The sequence below is a fragment of the Pseudovirgaria hyperparasitica genome (assembly GCF_010093815.1).
Source record: "Pseudovirgaria hyperparasitica strain CBS 121739 unplaced genomic scaffold EJ05scaffold_3, whole genome shotgun sequence".
In the NCBI taxonomy this organism is placed as follows: Eukaryota; Fungi; Ascomycota; class Dothideomycetes; order Acrospermales; family Acrospermaceae; genus Pseudovirgaria; species Pseudovirgaria hyperparasitica.
In genome coordinates, this window is record NW_022985551.1 from 2,121,854 (window position 1) to 2,142,813 (window position 20,960).

At 50.0% G+C, this 20,960-nt stretch overlaps 11 protein-coding genes across 11 annotated transcripts; 7 read left to right on the top strand and 4 right to left on the bottom strand.

Moving 5' to 3' along the window:
* The first annotated feature begins 368 nt into the window (after window positions 1–368).
* On the top strand, window positions 369–5,088 carry EJ05DRAFT_473913 (uncharacterized protein). Its single transcript, XM_033743492.1, has 5 exons — window positions 369–490; window positions 572–742; window positions 795–4,497; window positions 4,548–4,652; window positions 4,701–5,088. The coding sequence occupies exons 1-5, from the start codon at window positions 385–387 to the stop codon at window positions 4,810–4,812; spliced, it is 4,197 nt and encodes a 1,398-aa protein (XP_033603862.1). The 5' UTR covers window positions 369–384; the 3' UTR covers window positions 4,813–5,088.
* Window positions 5,089–5,147: 59 nt separating this feature from the next.
* EJ05DRAFT_473914 (putative toxin biosynthesis protein) lies at window positions 5,148–6,397 on the bottom strand. Its single transcript, XM_033743493.1, has one exon. The coding sequence runs from the start codon at window positions 6,164–6,166 to the stop codon at window positions 5,399–5,401; it is 768 nt and encodes a 255-aa protein (XP_033603863.1). The 5' UTR covers window positions 6,167–6,397; the 3' UTR covers window positions 5,148–5,398.
* A 753-nt stretch (window positions 6,398–7,150) lies between these two features.
* EJ05DRAFT_508579 (uncharacterized protein) lies at window positions 7,151–8,532 on the top strand. Its single transcript, XM_033748017.1, has 2 exons — window positions 7,151–7,472; window positions 7,526–8,532. Exons 1-2 carry the CDS (start codon window positions 7,413–7,415, stop codon window positions 8,312–8,314), a joined length of 849 nt encoding a protein of 282 aa, XP_033603864.1. The 5' UTR covers window positions 7,151–7,412; the 3' UTR covers window positions 8,315–8,532.
* Window positions 8,533–8,692: 160 nt separating this feature from the next.
* On the top strand, window positions 8,693–10,253 carry EJ05DRAFT_263938 (uncharacterized protein). The gene is made up of 2 exons (XM_033740284.1): window positions 8,693–8,935; window positions 9,040–10,253. Exons 1-2 carry the CDS (start codon window positions 8,907–8,909, stop codon window positions 9,992–9,994), a joined length of 984 nt encoding a protein of 327 aa, XP_033603865.1. The 5' UTR covers window positions 8,693–8,906; the 3' UTR covers window positions 9,995–10,253.
* EJ05DRAFT_473916 (Mgm101p-domain-containing protein) lies at window positions 10,111–11,381 on the bottom strand. Its single transcript, XM_033743494.1, has 2 exons — window positions 10,627–11,381; window positions 10,111–10,535 (listed from the first exon to the last, which is right to left on the bottom strand). The coding sequence occupies exons 1-2, from the start codon at window positions 11,286–11,288 to the stop codon at window positions 10,259–10,261; spliced, it is 939 nt and encodes a 312-aa protein (XP_033603866.1). The 5' UTR covers window positions 11,289–11,381; the 3' UTR covers window positions 10,111–10,258.
* A 377-nt stretch (window positions 11,382–11,758) lies between these two features.
* EJ05DRAFT_435261 (putative biotin apo-protein ligase) lies at window positions 11,759–14,007 on the top strand (the record flags this gene model as incomplete). The annotated part of the gene is made up of 5 exons (XM_033741691.1): window positions 11,759–11,798; window positions 11,849–12,488; window positions 12,538–13,137; window positions 13,182–13,763; window positions 13,818–14,007. 5 exons carry the CDS (start codon window positions 11,759–11,761, stop codon window positions 14,005–14,007), a joined length of 2,052 nt encoding a protein of 683 aa, XP_033603867.1.
* A 382-nt stretch (window positions 14,008–14,389) lies between these two features.
* Window positions 14,390–16,408, top strand: EJ05DRAFT_483785 (uncharacterized protein; the record flags this gene model as incomplete). The annotated part of the gene is made up of 2 exons (XM_033745284.1): window positions 14,390–15,997; window positions 16,289–16,408. 2 exons carry the CDS (start codon window positions 14,390–14,392, stop codon window positions 16,406–16,408), a joined length of 1,728 nt encoding a protein of 575 aa, XP_033603868.1.
* Window positions 16,409–16,741: 333 nt separating this feature from the next.
* EJ05DRAFT_264005 (TTL-domain-containing protein) lies at window positions 16,742–18,172 on the top strand. The gene has a single exon (XM_033740285.1). It carries the CDS (start codon window positions 16,800–16,802, stop codon window positions 18,069–18,071), a length of 1,272 nt encoding a protein of 423 aa, XP_033603869.1. The 5' UTR covers window positions 16,742–16,799; the 3' UTR covers window positions 18,072–18,172.
* Window positions 18,173–18,179: 7 nt separating this feature from the next.
* EJ05DRAFT_483787 (uncharacterized protein) lies at window positions 18,180–19,168 on the bottom strand (the record flags this gene model as incomplete). Its single annotated transcript, XM_033745285.1, has 2 exons — window positions 18,180–18,919; window positions 18,976–19,168. 2 exons carry the CDS (start codon window positions 19,166–19,168, stop codon window positions 18,180–18,182), a joined length of 933 nt encoding a protein of 310 aa, XP_033603870.1.
* Window positions 19,169–19,208: 40 nt separating this feature from the next.
* On the top strand, window positions 19,209–19,968 carry EJ05DRAFT_536197 (zinc finger domain-containing protein; the record flags this gene model as incomplete). The annotated part of the gene is made up of 2 exons (XM_033749296.1): window positions 19,209–19,566; window positions 19,627–19,968. The coding sequence occupies exons 1-2, from the start codon at window positions 19,414–19,416 to the stop codon at window positions 19,966–19,968; spliced, it is 495 nt and encodes a 164-aa protein (XP_033603871.1). The 5' UTR covers window positions 19,209–19,413.
* A 107-nt stretch (window positions 19,969–20,075) lies between these two features.
* Window positions 20,076–20,940, bottom strand: EJ05DRAFT_508586 (cytochrome c oxidase assembly protein cox-16, mitochondrial). Its single transcript, XM_033748018.1, has 2 exons — window positions 20,591–20,940; window positions 20,076–20,535 (listed from the first exon to the last, which is right to left on the bottom strand). The coding sequence occupies exons 1-2, from the start codon at window positions 20,879–20,881 to the stop codon at window positions 20,452–20,454; spliced, it is 375 nt and encodes a 124-aa protein (XP_033603872.1). The 5' UTR covers window positions 20,882–20,940; the 3' UTR covers window positions 20,076–20,451.
* Window positions 20,941–20,960: the final 20 nt, after the last annotated feature.

Genomic DNA, 20,960 nt, shown 5'->3' on the forward strand with positions numbered 1-20,960 from the left:
CGGCTCAGATATCCGAACGAACCTTATGCAGGCCTGTGCGACTAGACACCCCTCGACCTTGTCGGCCCTATGCACGTCATAAGGCGGTGAAAAGGCATTGGCTATCGTGTGACGCTTAAACGCTAGTCGCAAACTATCCAGGGAGTAGAGAGTAGACCTTTCTGGATATCCCACTCTCCCTGTCATTGCGTGGGTTTCACTCGGTCCTTCACTACTCAAATGGATAATAGCCTCGTCAGGACCGTCAGCAGTGAAAGCACGCGTTCGCGCGCCGCCTCCTCCCACCTTCTCACCTCTGCTACACCCTCCATTTCTGCCAATCGAAAAGGTCGCAATGCTGAACCTGGTACCACTGCTGGCGCCGTCGAGCGTGCCAGCGTGTCGATGCCTCCCCCTGCCTCTAAGTCTGTACCGAGACAGTACGCCGAGCGGAGAGCCTCAAAGGCGTCAGATACCGCGGCTGCTACCGTGTCGCTGCAGGACAATGCAGGTTCGCGGCACCTTTCCGATGCCCATCTGCTTGACGATACAGACATCACCCCAACTTTAGAAGGTTCTCACCCGCATCTAGGGACTGGTCAATTGGCTCTGCCAGATGCCATGATTCCACCTTCAAGATCAGATCCTGAACTTGAATCCAACAGAATGTCTTTTTCGTCCCTGTACTCTGTTGGTTCGGCCATATACAATGCCGCCCGGGGAACCAGCGGTACGAGCTCAATCACAGGCTCAGAGCCTGAAGGTCAGACTATCATTGGGATGAGGCATGAAACACGTCTAAAATGTGAAAACAGCTCGAGTTGAACCTCAGGTCTCTGTACATAATACAGTCAATGGTCCTGGCACGTCAGTCTCATCATCACAGCTTCTATCAACGGCCGATCCAGTAATTAGTGGTACGCCAATTGCTGCGTCAGTGCCCTCCTTGCGAGGAAATGAAAGGCGTAACACACGCGGCCGAACTATTAACCAGAGACGGATCAGTGGTAGTACAGGTGCTGCCAGTAGTACTAGTCCAGGAAGTCGTGACTTTAGAGACGGTGAGCTTCGTCGAAGTCCCATAGGCATCATTGGAGTCTGTGCTCTAGATGCAAAAGCAAGGAGCAAACCCAGCCGCAATATATTGAATCGTCTCATTGCAAATGGGGAGTTCGAAGTCAAAATTTTCGGTGACAAAGTTATTTTGGACGAAGACGTCGAAAATTGGCCAGTCTGCGATTTTCTCATCTCTTTCTTTTCAGATGGATTCCCACTGGACAAAGCAATTGCGTATGCTCGACTTCGAAAGCCTTTTTGCGTCAACGACATACCCATGCAAAGAGTTCTTTGGGACCGCCGACTATGTCTTAGAATACTGGATGCGATGTCAGTGCGGACACCGCAAAGAGTAGAGGTGAATCGAGATGGAGGCCCCACGATACCCTCGCGTGAAATCGCACAGCGCGTCTTTGAAAAAACAGGGGTGCGACTTGATGGTCCAGATGACGGTACTGGTGGTGGCCTTCCCCCTTGCCAGAATGTGGAGCTTATCGAAGACGGAGATGCACTGTATGTCGATGGCCGCATCATCAGAAAACCTTTCGTTGAGAAACCAGTAAGCGGAGAGGATCATAACATTCACATTTACTATCCGAAACACCACGGAGGAGGTGGTCGCAGACTTTTCCGAAAGATAAACAACAAAAGTTCGGAGAAAGACGAGACCATGATGACTCCTCGCTGCATCAGTGAGCCCGACAGCAGTTACGTGTATGAGAAATTTCTTCGTGTAGAGAATGCCGAAGATGTGAAAGCGTACACTGTTGGCACCGGATTTTGCCATGCTGAAACTCGCAAGTCACCAACAGTCGATGGAGTCGTCAAACGAAATCCAAACGGCAAGGAGATACGTTACGTCACGAGCTTAGATGCCGAAGAGTCACTCATGGCAGCTAAGATAGCTGAAGGCTTTGGTCAGCGAGTGTGCGGCTTCGATCTCTTAAGGGCTGGAGGTAAAAGCTACGTGATCGATGTTAATGGATGGAGTTTCGTCAAGGACAACAACGATTATTACGACAAGTGTGCCAGTATATTGAGGGACATGTTCGAGAATGAGAAGAAACGTAAAGACGGTAAACAATCATCTGCACCATCTGCAACCCCTTCAATCAATGACGAAGAAGTATTCACGGACTCGTCACATCGCTCGTCACGGCAGCGACAGCACACACTCTCTAATCATCGCGCGCAATTGAAGTCCATCTTCCGATCACCTAGCATGTCAAAATTACTACACCATAATCCTCATGCTAATTCTCACACCCAAGGCACTACATCTCCAGATATATTGACCCAGACCACCCCAATCACCTCTCCCCCGAGCTTCGAGAATTCATACCGGCCACCGCCATCCGCCCCGCCAACTTCACAGCCAGAATTTCTCCCTCCCCCAGCGGTAGAGGAGGCGGCTACGGATATGGCTTCGGTATCACTACCAGACGACCAAATCGCTTCTCCTGTGCCTGCGCCAGCTTCTAAGGCCCAATGGAAAATGAAAGGAATGGTTTCAGTCATTCGACATGCAGATCGCACGCCCAAGCAAAAGTTCAAGTTTACATTCCACACCAAGCCATTCGTAGAGCTGCTCAAAGGTCACCAAGAGGAAGTGCTATTGATCGGTGAAGCTGCTCTGAAGAGCGTTGAGAAGGCTGTCAGGCAAGCCATGAAGGAAGGTGTAGAAGATCCAGAGAAGCTGAAGACGCTTGCAAACTCGCTAGCAAGAAAAGGAAGCCAGCCGGGGACAAAGGTTCAGATCAAGCCAATGTTCCGTAGGCGTAAAAAGGAAGAAATGCTACCAGGAATGGATGAAAATACCTCCGTTGAGTCGCAGCAATCACAGGTGCCAGATCTGGCCCAAGTCGGCTCGTCTCTCAATCCTACAATAGAATCGCCAGGAAAGGAAGGGAAGAACAACAAAGACTGGATTCAAAAAAGAAGCGAATCCGTTTCCGGTGGTCTTCTATCCAGATTCGCAGCTGCAGAGAATAATTTGATCCTCGACAAATTGCAGTTGATCATCAAATGGGGTGGAGAGCCTACTCATGCAGCTCGCTATCAAGCACAAGATCTCGGGGAGAACATGCGAAATGATCTTCTACTCATGAACCGTGAGGCTTTGGACAATGTTCACGTATTCAGTAGCTCCGAACGCCGCGTTACCACGAGTGCCCAAATCTTCGCGGCGTCTTTCCTCCATCAAAAGGAGGTACCTGAGGACTATATCTCGATACGAAAAGATCTTCTCGATGATTCAAACGCAGCTAAGGATGAGATGGACAAAGTTAAGAAGAAGTTGAAAGGTCTACTACGCGATGGCGAGAAGGCTCCCACACAGTTCGCTTGGCCGCAGGACATGCCAGAACCAGCTGAGGTGGTCAAGAATGTTATAGAGCTCATGAAGTTCCATCGTCATGTCATGCGACTGAACTACGCAAAGTTGCAAGCGGGTGCAGTATCTTCACTGGCCGCTGTCTCAGAGTCCCAAAGCAGTAGCTCATCCCAATCTTCCCCCGGAGTCAATGCCACATCCCAAAGTTCCTCTGGGGCCAATGCTATTCAGCCTAGGTGGTGTTGTGGTGAGGATCCTGCACTATTCAAGGAGCGCTGGGAAAAGCTTTTCTCTGAATTCTGTGATTCAGAGAAGGTTGATCCCAGTAAAATCTCGGAGCTCTACGACACGATGAAGTTCGATGCGCTCCATAACCGTCAATTCTTAGAATGGATCTTCACCCCCGAGTTAAGCGAAGAAGCGGTCGAAATTGCGACTGCCGGTTCAGAGAGTACTACCAGTAGTGAGCCTCGACGAACAGCTGATGTTCCTGCCGAATTACTCAAATCGAATCCTAAAGAGCCGCATGGTGGTGACAAGCTACTTTCAGACAAAGGGTCCATTGGGCAGCGTATGGGATTTCGCAGAAAGTCAGAAGCTCTAGCTGCAGTCACCTACAAGAACCCAGTTTTCAGTTACCCGCATGAGTCGTACTTTTCGCTCTACAAAGGCATCCCAACGTCTGCAGCTTCCAGAGCGAAAGTGGACGCGCGCTTGGCCAAGCTTCGTGAGCTTTACAAGTATTGCAAAGTACTTTTCGACTATATTGGACCACAAGAGTATGGTATAGCGAATACTGAGAAACTTGAAATTGGCCTCTTGACTTCTTTGCCATTGCTCAAAGAGATCGTGCAAGACCTAGAAGAGCTACAATCTTCCGAAGGTGCACAATCCTTCTTTTACTTCACCAAGGAGTCACATGTCTATACCTTGCTCAACTGCATTCTCGAGGGAGGTATCAAGACGAAGATTGACCGAAATGCCATACCAGAATTGGACTATCTCTCACAAATTTGCTTTGAACTCTACGAGAGCCAGAACGTTACGCCGGAGGACGAGCCCAATTCGTTCAATTACAGTATTCGCATCACGATCTCACCTGGCTGTCACACTTTTGACCCACTTGACGTGTATGTTGTCTTTTTTGACGCTGTTGGTGGCCATTACTGACATGAGACAGACAACTTGACTCGAAGCATAGTATTGGTATTTCACCACGCCGCAGTCTCACAGCACATCATGACTGGAAAGAGATCATTGAGACTCTTCGTGCAAGATTTCACACGTACGTCCAGGTTTGCAAGACTGTCTAAAGTTTACTAACAATGCACAGGGTGAAATTGCCTAAATCGTTTGTTGCCATCAATCTCTCAGAAAAGGTCCCTCATGCCTTCAATCTACCTAACGAGACTACCGCTTCTGAGCCAAAGGACGAGTCACTCTGAGCAATATTCTTACTAGGCCTCTTTGAGGCCTACATTCATTTCCAATGGGTAAATAAAGGGCTAGTAAGTACATAGACACAGGGTCTACATTATCTTACGAGATGCTCTTTGGCATTAGTGGTATTTTAGTACAATGCACTCTCTTTGGTATTCGGTGTACGTAGAGCAAATGCATTGGTGTACAAAGCTGGTCTCACAACTGGAATCGAAGGTTCAAGCCTGTCCGTTTCAAGTGCTCGAAAATTAGATTAGAATGTGTATGATCGATTGTCTGGCTATGCCATTGTACTATAATATGGAACTGAGCATATGCTAATTCCCCAATGATTGCAGATGGCTGAGGTTACCTTAAATAGTAGGACGCCTATGAAATTGGAATGACGCTTGATATCCCGCGTAATCCTTGAACATACACACACTAAATGTTCATTGGACGTCGAGGTCTGCATATATTCTCCCACAGAGACATGGAGCACGGGATGTGCGAACCGAACGATGCTATTGAGTCAAATCAGGTGATTCCCTCACAAAGTAGAGACAGAAAAAGTTATGAATTTCTTTCTCATTTGATCGTAACATAACAATTTTACGGATGAAAGCGATACAACCAGGGGAAGAAGTGGAACACCAAGCCGAAGAACAGACGTATCGGCGCTCCTCGAGGGAAACTGACGTCCTTTGAGGTAGGACAGACTGCAACGCCTTTCATGTCGTATTGGTCCTGGTTGTCTGCAATTTCGACCATGCCAGCTGCTAGATCCAGGAAGGAGAGTGGCATATCCGCCTTCTCCATGCTGAGACGATGACCCTTTTGACTATCATCCGTCAGCGCTCCAGGTTTCACAAAGGTTGCAGATACTAGGCCGTCGTCTTGCGCGCGAAGGTACTTCTCGGCTGCTTTGAGATCGTCGTACACGTAGGAGCTCGTGCGGTAGAGGAGCCACATGATAGGGGCAGGGGTGTCTGGTAGAAATCGATGATCGGTGGATGAGGAGGACAGGACGACGAGCCTGGGCAGACGTTCGTTTTGGCTCTTTAGTTGCTTGAGGGCGGCAACGACGGCGTGTGCGGTGTCTTGACAGACTCTGGTGCCTGGTCGGTTACCACCTGTCTCTGCGGTGGCCAAGAAGGCGGTTTGTGTTCCGCGAAGGCAATTGGATAGTAGCGTCGTGTCATCCAGGCTGCCTTCGAAGACTTCTACCTGCTTGTTGCTGTTGATGCTAGGTTGGAGTTTGGAGAGCTTCGCCCATGAGCGGCAGTAGGCGTGTATGTGGGTTTCGGGAGACTGTAGAAGAACGTTGAGAATAGACTGGCCAACGCTCCCTGTGGAGCCAAGAATAGCGTAAGTAGGCATGGTGTATGAGGATCAGTGAATTTGTATAAATGTATGTCTCATGTTCACGCATCGACGAGTCCTAATATATATCTGTTGAGTGTGTCAGTAGAGAAGTTAGCTTTGATTCGGAGTCTGCGTTTCCCAGAGGGCAGGACGTCATCAATTGCCGGATAGAGGTAAACCCACGAGGCGTCAACTTCGTAGAGCCGACCCGGGTTCTAAGAGATGTCCATGGGCCAAGGCAGTAAAGTAGGAACGATTCAATCGTATTCCAACATTTGGATGTTTCCACTGGCGAAAGCTATTCGAGCGATCGCAGAAACCGTTTATGACGTCGGCGGCCCTTGATGCGATCTACGAAGGCGCATGTTAGCGCGCGGCCTTTGAATCGACTATTCAAATTCCAGCCTTGCCTCGTGCCTCGTGCCCGATGATCATGTTATTTGGGGGTTTTGAAATTCGAGAGGTAAAGACCGATCACGAGTTTTCATCGCTGGTCTCCAGACGCGGACCCAAGGGTATTGATGCTTTCAATGCATCGGCCACCGACCTGCGTGATCCGGACGACACGGTTGTATTGGGAGAGCTGATAGACACAAGAGTCCGGACATATTCTAGGTGAAGATTTGCTGAGATAGTCTCAAGTGCACACGCGAAGCTACATATCTACACCTAAGACGATGTAGATATTCCACTGGTCCAAATAGGGCGAAGAGTAGACTCAGCATCACGAGCGCTGGAGTGGACGAGGATATTGTTTCTATGCCGGTATTCTCTCCACGCATCCAAGTCCAGCTTCAATGGATTATTGTCGTCGTGCCGGCAGATCTGGATCTGAAGGAGATGAACACGTTGATAACGGGATTAGGAACTGTGAATGCCTGACTAAATGCCTTACGGTGACTGGTTTGTCGGGTTGCCCTTTTGGGACTAGTGCCCAGTCCCTCGAACTCCGAGATGGGAGAACAGGACTCCAGCTCTGTGGTATTTTGTATGTCTAATCATTCTCGCAAGACTTACCGGCGCTTCCAGTCATCATGTCTTACGGCCTGACTCACACAATGTATCTCAGCATACATAAAAGGACTATGATTCCTGATCTCTTAACTCTTTCGCAGCTTGCACTATTCAAGAGACCTGAGTGAACTTATAGTTGACCCCGCTCCACCAACGCCACCATCGTGCCTTTGACCCTCATAGCAGATCGTTGCTTCACCCGATGACCACTGATTGATAGAACTAATTGACACTCTAGCTATCAACTATGCAGCATTTCACCTACCCCAAGGGCAAGGACAACAAAATCGGCCGTCACCCAGAGCGGGTATGTTTCTCGCTCTTCAATCTTCACTTACCGCCACTGACCTTTCTTCCAAGGGTCATTACGATGCTACGACTGTCCACTCCATCGTCAACACCTCACCCGTTGCTCATGTCTCAGTCAACCCTTCTCCAGAGTCCCCGTACCCTGTCACACTGCCGATGATTGTGCGCATCGCACAATACGAGAACGATACCGAACCACACGCCTACATTCATGGCTACATCTCAGCCCGCATGTTCAAGCTGCCCAAGTCCCCTGATACTCCCAATGCTACTGAAGAAGGTGTACCTCTCAGCATTGCGGCTACGAAAGTAGACGGCCTTGTCCTAGCCCTCACCCCGTTTAACCATAGCTATAACTACCGCAGTGCTATCATCTATGGCCACGCGCGCCTTCTCGACCCTACGGTCTCTCCGGCCGATGCTGCAGAGAATCTCTGGGCTATGCAGCTTGTGACAGACGGCATTGTTCCGCAACGCTGGGACAATTGTCGTTCACCCCCTGATGCCGGCGAGATCGCGAGCACGCGCATACTGAAAGTTCGCATCGACAGTGCGAGTGCAAAGATCAGGGACACAGGAGTGAAGGACGACAAGAAGGATCTGAAAAATGAAGAGAACGTAGACAAATACTGGACAGGGGTCATTCCGCTGTGGGAGCACCTGGGAGAGCCAGTACCAGCGAAGACAAATGGAGCCAAGGAGCTACCAGGTTACATCAAAGATTTCGTGAGCAATTGGAACGAGAGAGTCGAGCAGGAGGCCATGGTGAGTGCAGTACCGGAAGGCATGGAGATCAAGAAGAAGGAGGGAGGTGGGTGGCTTGCTGGGTGGTTGAAGTAGTGTACGCAGATATGCTAGATTTACAGACCAATGCCCGTTCATGAAGAAAGCTCTGCTTTCTCGCTGAATCATGCGACCCCTGGTGCCTGGTACATCGAGTCTACAATTGAGATGATGATATCACCAGTACACGGCCGATAGAAGTGTAGACGAAGCTAGCCAGATGAGGCCATTGATTGACGGAGAAGGTCTGCTGTATAGTGTAATATGACTTTCAGATGGTAATGGTTGCATGCTTGAAGAAGCCAGACACATAAAAATGATATGTTTGTTGCGAAAACATCAACTTCCCCGCCCCCGCACTAATAATCGGAATTCCGCCAGCCCTATATTTGGCAGCGGGCGCGGGGCAGGGCAAAGCGGACAGGGCAAGCGAGTCATTCTCGGATCCATGGGTCGGTCCATGCACCCGTCACGAGCACTTCATCTTTAGCTTCAAGGTCACTCACAGCTAACTGATACCTATTCTTCTTTGTGACTTACGCCGGGAGCCACCTTCATTCTCCTACACCAGCTAAGAGGTATAAACGTCACCTCTTGTCACAAACACTTCTACAGCCTCAGCATCTCCATATCATCTCGAACAGGCACCATGTTCGGCTTTATAGCAGACATCTTGACGTGAGTCTAAGCTACCTTACATCTTCCGATTAGGCGGTGACTACAAAGAGCTTCAGCTACGGCTCACGAGATATAAAGTGTCGATGCTGACCTCTCGTCTACAGGTCTGTCATTACCGTACTCTTCCCTATCTTTGCCTCCTACAAAGCCCTTCGCGCATCCGACCCAGCCCAGCTCGTACCATGGCTCATGTACTGGTGCATCCTCTCTCTCCTGCTCCTGGTAGAATCCATGTTCGCCTTCATACTGACCTGGATTCCCTTCTACTCATGGATCCGCTTCCTCGTTCATTTTTCCCTCGTCATGCCCGGATCCCATGGTGCCACGATGCTCTATCAAGAGCACGTTGAGCCGTTCCTTGCACACCACGAAGAAGAGATCGAATATTACATTAGCGATGCACATGAGAAGGCGAAGTCCATGGGATTGGCATATCTGAAGCTCGCAATTGAATGGGCAAAGGTCAATGTCATGGGCATGGAGCCTTCACCGCGAACACCACCGAATAGTAGAAATACTAGCCAGAACTACGCGCAACAGCTGCTAGGCAAGTTCATGATGCCTTCTGCTAGGCCTTCACACGGCTCTGGACCCGGTGCAGATTTGTATGGTCTTGTGACGCAAGCTATCTCTAGTGCTTCGACATTCTATTCAGGATCGCGAGATGCTCGAGCAGAAGAAATTCAGAGGAGTGGGACTCTTATTCCAGACGATCTCAGGGGGAAAGACGAACGCATGTTGTATGTAAATACGCAACGTGAGGGACTGCATGTGCTACTTCAAGCTTATGACCGCGAAGCTATGGACCTAGAATCCGAGCAAGAAGGTCGACCCGACTTACCCAAGAGCCGAAGTGAGGTTGACTTCGACAAGATCGATCGCGATGAAGCTTCTTCAGGCAGCGGTAGTGGTGGACGGAGGTCTCCTGCGCCTCAAGGAAGTTGGATGCCATGGAACTGGAGTGGCTCGAAGCCTTTAAGCCCTACCTCCAGACACAATCCGCGGGACAACATGACTAGAGGAAAGACAACTGGCGCTGATCCTGACCTTGCTTATTAGATTTCGTTATTATGACCTCATGACAACGCCATTGGCTTTTGGGTAGGCGTAAGAACTGGATTTCATGCAAGGGCGACACTCGACTGGAAGTATCACAACGTCCAGCAGGACACACAGTAAACGATTTGTAGAGATTAGATACTTTAAGCGCGCTTGTAACCAGCTCACCTACTGGCAGTGCCCCATAAATCTATGTCATCATATATGTACACAGTTCGAGAACTTGAACCAATTACAGACTCTTTGTATAGTACATACTCATGCTCATTTGCCGGCAACAGTTTCCTTGAACGGATATCGTACCTGGTCATCTTTCCTCAGCATAATCTTTTTTTTCCTCTTTGTGGTGACATGCTCCACCCATGCCTCTCTTCCATATTCAGCGAGATGTTTGCGTATAAATCGTGGATCCCAGAGCTCGGACGCAATGCCCAAGTCCTTGCAGCATCGCATCAATGCATTGGACTTGCAGCCTTCGACGGCGGTCGGGATCCCGTCGGGATCAAAGTACTGCATCTCACCGCGGGCAACAGAGACAAGTCTGTACACAATTAAACATTAGAACTTGAACCAATAGGTAGGACACGTAAAATGAGAGACCATTGAATGGAAACAAAGAGAGCGAGACATACCTCCCGCCAACAACCAACCCATACTCCCTCGTAACCAGCTTCCCCGTCACAATGCTCTCCCCCCTCGGCGCCAGCCCCCAGCTGCCCGGCCCAAACGCCTTGTTCAGAATCCGCCGATACTTGATCTCCGGCAGGTAGATGATCCCGTCCGGCTTGATCTCCACATCATCAGGGTTCAGCGGCGCAAGCAACACTTCGGCCGCCTGCGGGGGGAACGCGCTGTCGCCTAGCCCATGGTATGTACGAGACCAGTCGATCGCCTGCGCGCTGGGGTCCGGTGGCGGCGGCGAGTCGACGAGGCCTTCGGAAAGATCGTGCGTGCCTGATGTAGCGGCCTCGTTGCGAGATGTTGGCGGAAGGGGTTCAGCGGTCACCGGGCGAAACCTTCCGGCGACGACGTCGTGGGTGTTATTGCTGCTGCTGTCTGCGGCAGGTTTGGCTGTGGCGGGGGCTGGAGCAGCGGCTTGAGAAGACGATGGAGCGGGTGCTTTTGCGGGTGCTTTTGTGGGTGCTGCGGGCTTTGAGGTTGTGGATTGGGAGGATGATGTCCCTGTTGCGTTTCGTATCGGCGGCTTGAATGTGTTTCTGGAGACCGGGGTGCTAGAGGCGAATCGTATGTATGTGAGCGTGCTTTGGGAGTGGGCGCGGGTGTATGATGACATTGCAGAGCAACGTGTGAGAGCCCGGCGGGCGCACGTTGAGCTCATGGCAATTAGGAGTGGTCGTCGATGAGGATGCAGAGCAGAGCACCGACGTCAAACGATAATTAGTTTGGGAGGTGAGGTATATCAGATTCGAGTTAGGCTGTGTGTGCCTCAGGCATAAAAAAGGACGCTTCTTTTGGCTCGACGAACTCCGCTCCGTCCTCCGCGTTTACAGTTCTCATCACAGGCATCAAGGTCTATGTGCTAAATTATATTGGGACAAGGTCATTGAGTTGATCATCCCGTAACGACACATTCGTGCGATCCTTGCTGCCTTCACTACAGTCTCGTTTTCCGAGTTAGACGGTATATGCTTAGTACTAAACCTGTCGAACTCGGGTACCATGGCCTAGTTCGGAGGCAAGAATATATATAAAGGCTGGGTCTGGATACCGTATTGATCCAATCGCATTGGTAACTCCATCAACATGGTCGCAAGTCGGAGACTGAACGTGCTTGTTTATTCTGGTAAGTACATATCAGATGATCACGTATACTTGGAATTTATCATTCTCCAGGCCATGGTGCGACCAAGGAGTCTATAAGACACTGTTTGTACACACTGAGGAGACTCCTTTCACCGAATTATGCGGTCATCCCCGTGGATGGAAACATTATCCTCAAAGAACCGTGGTCTGCGACGTGCGCACTTTTAGTCTTCCCTGGAGGCGCCGATACAGGCTATTGTCGGACACTCAACGGAGATGGCAATAGAAAGATTACCCAATTTGTGAACCGCGGTGGCAACTTCATCGGATTCTGTGCTGGTGGCTACTATGGCTCCAATCGTTGCGAGTTCGAAGTCGGAGACAAGAAAATGGAGGTCGTTGGCGATAGAGAGCTCGGATTCTTCCCAGGAGCTTGCCGTGGTCTAGCGTTTCCAGGATTTGTATACAATAGCGAAGCTGGTGCGCGAGCAGTCGAGCTGAAGGCCAACAAAGATGCTTTTCCGACCTCCATAGGGCTGGAAGCCCCTTTCAGAGTGTACTATAACGGTGGTGGCGTGTTTGTGGATGCCGAAAAACTGAAGAGCCGAGGAGTTGAGGTCTTGGCTAGTTTTACAGAAGATTTGAATGTCGATTCCGGGGAAGGGAGTGCTGCCGTAGTCTATCGTAGAATTGGGGAAGGACATGTCATTCTCACGGGGCCTCACCCAGAGTCAGCACCTCGTAGACTTTTTCTGATCGATTGTACTAAGATTAGACAGGTTTGCCGGTATCAATCTCTCCAAAGAAGGGGCAGAAGACAACTACAAGCAAGTTGTAGATACTGTAATTGCCAACGAAAAGCCTAGGACGACCTTTATGAAGGCTTGTCTGAGGAAGCTAGGCATGCAGGTCAATGAAGAGGAGCAGCCGGTACCTTCACTCTCCCGCCTCCATCTCTCAGCTCATCGTCCCTCAGATGTCGGCGAACTCGTTTCGAGCTGGGAAGAAGTCATCACTATAGATGACGGGGAAGAATATGTGGAAGGTGGTCACGAGACATTTCACCTCGAGAAGCGGTCGTCTTGGTCGATGAAAACCTTGAAGGATACAGTAGCATCGTCCATCTCAGGAGCAACAACCGAGTCCCCTGCAAAACCTACCGAAGCACCCGCTATGATTGACTATGACAAAGCCTTGAAGAAAGTCTTCCCGCATGAAGACGAACTACCATCCTACAAAGAGACTCCTAGCTTTAACCACTCCGCGTATTTTGCCCACTTGCAAGCTTATCGACTAAAAGCTGAAGAGAAGGATGGAGAGTTTGGAAAGTACTTATTATATGGTGAAGTTGTAACAAGCACGCAAACCATGCTCGAAAAGTACTTCATAGTCCAGAGTTATACTTCTCTGCTAATTTTCATAGGAACAATGCGCTACTGAAACATCTTCCAGATGGCTTCACCGCCACAGCTACTACGCAAATTACTGGGAGAGGTCGGGGCACAAATGTTTGGGTTGCGCCTCGGGGAGGGCTCATGTTTAGCACTGTCATGCGCCACCCTGTCGCGCTCACAGTTTCGGCCCCTGTCGTATTCATCCAGTATCTTGCTGCTCTTGCAATTGTCACTGCTATCAAATCCTATGAGCCCAGCTACTCCAAGCTACCAGTCAAGTTGAAATGGCCCAACGACATCTACGCACTCGATCCTGATTTGGATAAGAATGCAGAAGGCGGAGGCTATGTCAAGATCGGAGGCTTGCTCATCAACACTAGCTACTCCGGCAGCGATTTTACCTTGGTGCTAGGCATAGGCCTCAATGTTGCGAACGGACTTCCCACTACAAGCTTGGATAAACTCGCACATGCACAGGGACTACGGTCGTTCCAAATAGAGAAGATCCTCGCGAAGATTCTTGTCTGTCTAGAAGACATATATCGGAAGTTTCGCCGGACAGGATGGAACAGCGAGCTTGAGGACATATACTGCAAGAATTGGCTGCATACGTACGTGACCGCACAATTCGTTACAGGAAGGACATCTGGTACTGACTTGACTAGTGATCAAGTTGTAACATTAGAGACAGAAGGTGGTATGCGAGCCCGCATAAGGGGCATCACTCGTGATTGGGGTCTACTAGTAGCCGAAGAGCTTGGATGGGAGGACCGGCCGACGGGAAAAATTGTCCAGCTACAGAGTGACAGCAATAGTTTTGACTTTTTCAAAGGCCTCTTGAAGAAGAAATTGTAGAGCAACATTGTTAGTACCACTTCTTCTTTCGTCTAGCTACAGCGGTCTGTGTCACATGGGAAAGCCTTTTTCACGCAGCATCTCGCAATTCACTTCCCAACAACGAACGAGATTAAGGGATCCACACTGCCCAAGTGAACAACAACAACAACACCTTTTCACGTCTAATCTTGACTGGCGCCTTACGCAGTTTTTGGGTATTTAAATAGCTGTGCCCCCCCGCAAACCTTTCACAACAGTCTCAACCTCAACATCCACCGCGTGTCAATTTCGTGGACGTCGTTTTGTTCCGCCTACACGAACCTTTGCTCAGCTCCTACCTGTCAAGAAACAGGTATCGACCATCCTTCCAAACAGCTCTCGCTGCATTGGAGTTTCTGTCATGACAATGTTTGATAATGTCGCTCCAGATACGCGCCCACAGCGGCCAAGCAGGAATAATTTCTACTCGAATTTCGACGCGACTTTCAATACGGTTGACCTCCCAGGCTTGATTACAGGCAACGAGGAACTTCCTACAGCTGAAGACGCAGATCATTTGGATCAAACCAACGTCGACCCATTTGACGACGCATTTGAAGTAGACGACTTGCTTCTGGATTCCGACGAAGATCATTACTTTCCACACCGCCTCTCAGTTATATCCGAACGCACTGAGCCATTGTCATTGTCATCGTCACAGCGAGGCGCCTTCAGAAGCTCTCACAGGAACTCTCACAGAGACTCTTTCGAAGCCACACTCCTAGTATCAACACATCCGTATTCTCGAGATATGTCACAACGTTCCCTTCGCGGTCCTCTCCCCATGGGCTCTAACCAGTTGGCCTTACGAAGCCGCTCCTCTCTTCGCTCCCTCCCCGTCGAAGAGGAATCAGACTCCGACAGCGATGCGAATTCCAACTACGATTCTCCGGTACTTCGAACCGAATCATATAGCGATTCCAATACATATGCGGAACCTCAAACCCCTCCCAGTCATTCACGTAGCTCCTCAACCAGCACAATCAAAGCGTATCCCATACCTCAATGGACTATTCCTCAACCAAATCCGCAGCCTCTGCCATCGCGTCCAATGTATCACTCAAGCACACCCTCATGGGTCACTGTCGCATCCGAAACGAAACCAGAACCTGAAGACTCTGAAGATGACTGGGTGTCAGAGCGCAGCATCACTCCCACAGTTGAAAGTAGCGTTACGCCCAACCCTTCGCCATCGAAGCGTAGCACCGCCTCTGCACCCTCTCCATTCACGCAGAGAATCGTCTCCCAAGGACTAGCCGGTCCCATCCAAATGCGTTCTCAAACACCCATCACCGCCCTCGAGGGTTCGCTGCAGCAGAAAGCCTGCCAGATCGCCTGCCTCGTTGGCGCTCCCGAACCGGAGCGGTTCAACAAACTCCGACCAACCTCCTTCCACCAACGCGTGTGCCGGGCTCTCGAAGCCAAAGAAGCACGCATCATCACCCCGGACCAGCCGAACTACGCCACAAGGGCGATGCTGAAGGAGAGCAGCCCGCTTGACGCCCTCAGTCTGCGCTTCCAGCAGATGAGCTCCACCATGAGCAACATCGGCGTGCTAGAGAGTGCGCTGGAAGACAGCTGGGGCGTCAGCTCCACCGACACCACCCGCCCGGTCTTGTACACACAGGCCGCATACCAGACCGCCGACGTCACGGCAGCCAGGCGCCCACCACAGGTTCCTGCCTTTCTTCAATGTGCCGGCGTAGAGCACCAGCTCTACCCGGTGTACCCCAAGGCCTTCTTCGGCATGCACGCGCCTGCAAAGGCTGTTGCCAAGAAACCTTCGGGGTGGAACCTGCTGGTGGCGTGTCTGGACCCGCGGCGTGCGGTGAAGGGTAAGGAGGTGTCGGTGGAGGCGGAGGAGGTGCCCCTCGCTCCACAGTCGGAAACGTTGGCGATGTGTGATGTTTGCAGTCGCGCGATCGAGCGCACTAGGTGGGTGTGCCGCGTTTCTGGCTGTGGAGTCGAGGTATGCACGGAGTGCAAGAAGAGGGTTTAGGAGGTGGCGGGGGAGGGGGGAGGTGGATAGTCCAATAGACAACAGAGAGGAGAGAGTTTTGCGTGGTGTTCGAACCTGTGCAATATGATATCGATATGTGATGTGAATGATTGATCAAAGTGTTAACATCGTGATGTATGTCTCTGCTTTATGCAAATTCAAGGTTTCAAGATGAAGATGTACTGATATACCTACTATAGAGGGCCAAACGAGTGGTATAAGCTTGTAGCTGTTTATTGAACAAGGACTACTCAGTTCTAGGTAAGACTGTATATGGCTATTCATAAGCGTGGTGTTGCTCATTCCAGGCTTAACAAATGTATAATCCAGTCGAAGATCTATATCGAATTAACGGTAGAGAGTCCAGTATCAGCAGACTAATTTTGTCAATACATGGGAAAATACTATAACCCTTACCAGAAACAGTCAGTTTTCTGCTATACGGAAGGCATTATTGTGATATTAAATCAAAGAACAGCTGGTTCTACAGTATCATGCAAGCTGAGCGTGTCGCAGAGAGCCCATAATAAACCGCTTCTATATAGATAGTCACGCAGATCATACACTATGAGGTGTGAGTTCTGTAAGTTTAACCCCTATGTTAAGTCTACAAAAACTGTACTAATCAGCATAATAAGCTGTTCTAGGTAATTGATATGTTGAAATATTAATCATTTCAGGTCCGTAAATAGACTAGCTTGAAGCATTCCCATGCTCAAAAATTCGCATTTCTTCGACAAAGTCTCCGACCACACAACAAAACCTGCTGACCATGAATTTTTCTGCGATCATCGACTATGACGATGACTACATACAACCGCTTATCATAAGTTCTCTGCAGAAGAGGCTACCAAGTTCCACGTTCGAGCTCAAAGATTCAATAGACACCTGTACACCAGCCTCTGCAGTGCTGCAATTTAGGGACTATGAGTCTATTGACTTTCAGCACGCGGTTTCCAACCCACAAAGTCTCGTCAATGCATATATAATCCGCAAAGCTCTTATTCGAAAGCATTACCTTTCAAACACTGTCTCAAACTGGATTACGAAACATCCAGAAACACCATTGAAAGGCCACGTGAAAGCTTCCGTGGACTTTGAGCTCGACTATGCAGAGTTCCTCGATGATGCGCTAGTTGAAGCCTTTGAGCTCAGAGAGAGCTTCGAGAAGAATGAAGGCAAGGAGCCACAAGACCGGGAATGGTGGATATTGAAACCAGGCATGAGTGATCGAGGGCAAGGCATTCGGCTCTTCAGCACGGAAGAAGAGCTACAGGAGATCTTCGAGGAATGGGAGGCTGAAAACCCTTCGGACTCGGACGATGACGGGGAGACATCTGATACGGAGGATGCCAGGAACCACGAGAGAGAGGGCGATGGCATCATCACATCACACCTCCGTCATTTTGTCGCTCAGCCATATATACACCCACCACTCCTCCTGGAGCCATCCATAACAGATCATGGACCCCGGAAATTTCATATCAGGACATATGTATTGGCTGTTGGTGCCCTCAAAGTCTACGTACACAAGCCAATGCTCGCACTGTTCGCCGCACAGCCGTACTCACCGCCCTGGGAAGCAGACTCAGCAGATGCTCTCCGAGCACATTTGACGAATACGTGTCTTCAAGGCAGCGACATTCGCGAGGGTAGCGTGAACCAATTCTGGTCATTGACCAGGCCTCAAAATGCCCCAGAGGACTGGAAAGATGCGGTCTGGAGTCAGATATGTGACACAACAGGCGCATTGTTCGAGGCTGCCGCCAGAGGCATGATGATCCATTTTCAGCCTATACCAAACGCTTTTGAGATGTTTGGGCTGGATTTTATGGTTGATGAGGACTTAAACACGTGGCTGTTGGAGGTGAATGCATTTCCGGATTTCAAGCAAACGGGAGATGACCTGAAGGGTATCGTTGAGGGCTTCTTTGAGGATGTGGTGGACCTGGCGATCAAGCCGTTCTTTGGCTTAGGCAAAGCAGCCGTGGGCGGGAATGAAAGGTCGAAGCAAGTGCTTGATATAGATCTAGGGAGGAGATGATGTCCTGAGAGTTCTATATCTCTAGTATTGTATCAAAAAGTTTACTCACGTCCGTCATATATACAAGATCATCCTCGATTAACTATTCACGCTCAACACACCTCTAATCTAAGAGGAGAACCTCCATAAATAGGGGAGGTGGTTGTATAGCTCGTCGAACTCTTTAGCCATCCATCCCCTTGCCTGGCCACCTCTTCCCACGATGACCAGACCTCCAGCAAGCCAGAGACCAGTCAGAGCTGCTGCTGCTCCATTAATGCTATACCACCTCCTCTTGCTACGCAGCTGTCCTCCTGGTCCTCCTTGCGTGACTTGCACTGGTGTCCACCCCTGCCACTTCGCCCAGCCCCAGACGGCATGGAAGACCCCTACACCCACCAAAGCAGTATATCCTACAAACGACGCTATCGGATGTTTCGCAAACCCATGCGCAACATACGAAAGGTTTATTATTGAATTGTCACCGTGGAGATACATCGGTAGCACCCTCGTGACGAATACATGTGTGGCCACGAGCGGAGACAATGCAAACCCCAGCGCACTGATACCCGAGACCTTGGGCCATGCTATTGTTCGTCTATCTTTACGTGACTCCGCGCCGTACCAGCCTAGGGACTGGCTACGGCGGTAAAGGCGCAATGCCACACCGGCTGCGACATGTGTGATGGCTGGTATGCCGATTAGCAGTGCTTCAAGAGGGAAGCTCTGGTAGTATGGGCGCGTAAGGAGGAGGTATTTGTCGCTCGATGTGACGGAACGGGTTATGAGAGGGAGGATGGCGGTGTTCGTGACATGGAAGGCGGCGAAGACGGTGAATGTGTATGAGGAGTATTTCTGGGCGCGGATTACTTTGGAGTCTATGAGTTACTTTGGACAAGATGTATATGAACGTTCTACCACGTACAATACCATGCTGGTCCATGGTTACCGAGTCCAAATATCGAGGTCGTAGAGCTCTGCGGCGGTGACGTCGCTTGTGGGAAGTAGCTGTCGCTTGAGACTTCGTACGGTGTGTCTTCGATTGGGGATGGATCGACCTCGGTCAAGCCGAAGGGGGTTTCCCCGTCGCCTGTACTGTCAGGCCGGTGATGTGACATTTGGTGTTTATGAATATATGTTGGGATCCTGTCCACTCGGCGTCGAGATATTACATATGTCCGTGCGCGACGCTACATCATTTCTAAGATCCACCTTTCAACACTGGACAACTTCTGCACTTGCAATGTCAACACACGATATAATCTTCCACTGACGACCAATGCAATCAACGGCGCGCACGACCCAACTCTGGAAATTATCTGTCCTTCCAGTCTGACGAAACTCGGATCTCGCAGTCTTCATCATGCCGCCGCGCAACTATGTAAACCCAGCTCCTCAAACAGAGAGTGCCCGAGACGCGGCGCGCAACTTCTTCTGCGACCTATGCCAGAAAGCCTACGCGCGTCAACCAGAGCTTGACTCTCACTTGACATCATACGAGCACAACCACCAAAAGGTCTCTACAGGTATCACGTCTTATCGTTCTGTAGACATTTTACACTAAACTCCCACAAAGAGACTTCAGGACCTTAAAGAAGCATCGCGCGACCCTGGCCGTACAGAGCGTCAGCGGCGCAAAGAGAACGCAGAAGCAGGACTCGTTCGTCTCGATCTCGACGGGGCTAAGAAAGCTGTGAATGATGCGAACCCCTCTGTTGAGAAGAAGAAGGGCGGCTTCAAGCCTATGACTATGAAGCGCAACGATGACAAGTCGAGTCAGCAATCGGCAGCACCGAAGCCTGGTTTCAAGAGAATAGGTGGAGCAGCAGTACAGGCTGAAGAGCCCAAAAGCATATTCGATGATCTCGGATATGAGGTTTATGATCCACGTTACCCTACCGAGTGCGACGAAATCTGAACTTTGCTTCATTCAATGTAGTTTTCAATTCGAATCCGTGAATCTTTTTAACCCTCCCTGTGATGTAGAGTGATTATTGTGACAGCAATGTGTATATTCAGCCATATCCTTAGAGCGCACTATATTGCCTGCCCGTACATAGTCTGTATTTGGATGAGTGACAATACACTTAAGTCTCTGACATATTGCCGTAGTCATTGTCCTGCTGCTGGTCAGATAAATCTGAGCATATATTTATATGGATACTTCAGTCCCTCTCAAGACTGTATTGGGACGCTTCACAACGACAGACCGATGATTGATTCAGGCATGGCTGTTAACAAGTTTCTGTATTTCTCTCGACCGAGGTCCTGTTTTTAGGCTTGCGGTCGTAACGATCAGTGTATCTCGCCGCATCGACAATGGTCGACATGGTGATCTACTCTGTTCCAAAATCAAAACCCGACTCCAACGCTATGCAAATATCAACTACACGGAGATATCTCATTTGAAGACACCATCAAAATCACCCTCTTTTCTTGGCACTCTGACCTGTTCCCAGTTATCGAGGTCGCGTCCGGCAAGTTTCTATGACGGGTACCCGTTAGCTATGACAACTTGGGAGAATGCGAGTGTGACCTACGAAGTACTCTTCCCGAATGTCGAATTTATGATTCTTCTTCGCTTCTAACTCTTGCATATATTGCTTCTCTCCTTCTACGCCCAGAGCCTGGACCTTACGGTTGTGCCGTTCATATCTTAGAGCCGTTGCTGGCGTGAGGAAGAAGCTACCCGCAACGATAGTGAGGACGAATGGTGCACCGAAAAGCGCAAATGGGTGTCGACTGAGGTTGCGGCGATAACTTGCACCAACTTTTCGGAAGAAGGCATCGACTGGCCCCGAAGGGGCTTCGACTGGCTTTCGAGGTGGCATTGGGGTAATTCTGTCTTGGGCGGGCGGTCGTTACTTATATCCCACGGTCAATCTTCATTTGACGTCGTCGGCAGAGCTC

What these genes read in the sequence shown, in the direction of transcription:
- EJ05DRAFT_473913 (XM_033743492.1), top strand. Translation starts at nt 385, where the DNA reads ATGCCTCCCCCTGCCTCTAAGTCTGTACCGAGACAGTACGCCGAGCGG. An exon ending in ACTTTTGACCCACTTGACGT is followed by an intron (nt 4,498 to 4,547) that starts GTATGTTGTCTT and finishes GACATGAGACAG; the next exon opens with ACAACTTGACTCGAAGCATA. An exon ending in CTTCGTGCAAGATTTCACAC is followed by an intron (nt 4,653 to 4,700) that starts GTACGTCCAGGT and finishes AACAATGCACAG; the next exon opens with GGTGAAATTGCCTAAATCGT.
- EJ05DRAFT_473914 (XM_033743493.1), bottom strand. Translation starts at nt 6,166, where the DNA reads ATGCCTACTTACGCTATTCTTGGCTCCACAGGGAGCGTTGGCCAGTCT.
- EJ05DRAFT_508579 (XM_033748017.1), top strand. Translation starts at nt 7,413, where the DNA reads ATGCAGCATTTCACCTACCCCAAGGGCAAGGACAACAAAATCGGCCGT. An exon ending in TCGGCCGTCACCCAGAGCGG is followed by an intron (nt 7,473 to 7,525) that starts GTATGTTTCTCG and finishes CTTTCTTCCAAG; the next exon opens with GGTCATTACGATGCTACGAC.
- EJ05DRAFT_263938 (XM_033740284.1), top strand. Translation starts at nt 8,907, where the DNA reads ATGTTCGGCTTTATAGCAGACATCTTGAC. An exon ending in TTTATAGCAGACATCTTGAC is followed by an intron (nt 8,936 to 9,039) that starts GTGAGTCTAAGC and finishes TCTCGTCTACAG; the next exon opens with GTCTGTCATTACCGTACTCT.
- EJ05DRAFT_473916 (XM_033743494.1), bottom strand. Translation starts at nt 11,288, where the DNA reads ATGTCATCATACACCCGCGCCCACTCCCAAAGCACGCTCACATACATA. An exon ending in GGGTTGGTTGTTGGCGGGAG is followed by an intron (nt 10,536 to 10,626) that starts GTATGTCTCGCT and finishes AATTGTGTACAG; the next exon opens with ACTTGTCTCTGTTGCCCGCG.
- EJ05DRAFT_264005 (XM_033740285.1), top strand. Translation starts at nt 16,800, where the DNA reads ATGAATTTTTCTGCGATCATCGACTATGACGATGACTACATACAACCG.
- EJ05DRAFT_508586 (XM_033748018.1), bottom strand. Translation starts at nt 20,881, where the DNA reads ATGCCACCTCGAAAGCCAGTCGAAGCCCCTTCGGGGCCAGTCGATGCC. An exon ending in ACATTCGGGAAGAGTACTTC is followed by an intron (nt 20,536 to 20,590) that starts GTAGGTCACACT and finishes TACCCGTCATAG; the next exon opens with AAACTTGCCGGACGCGACCT.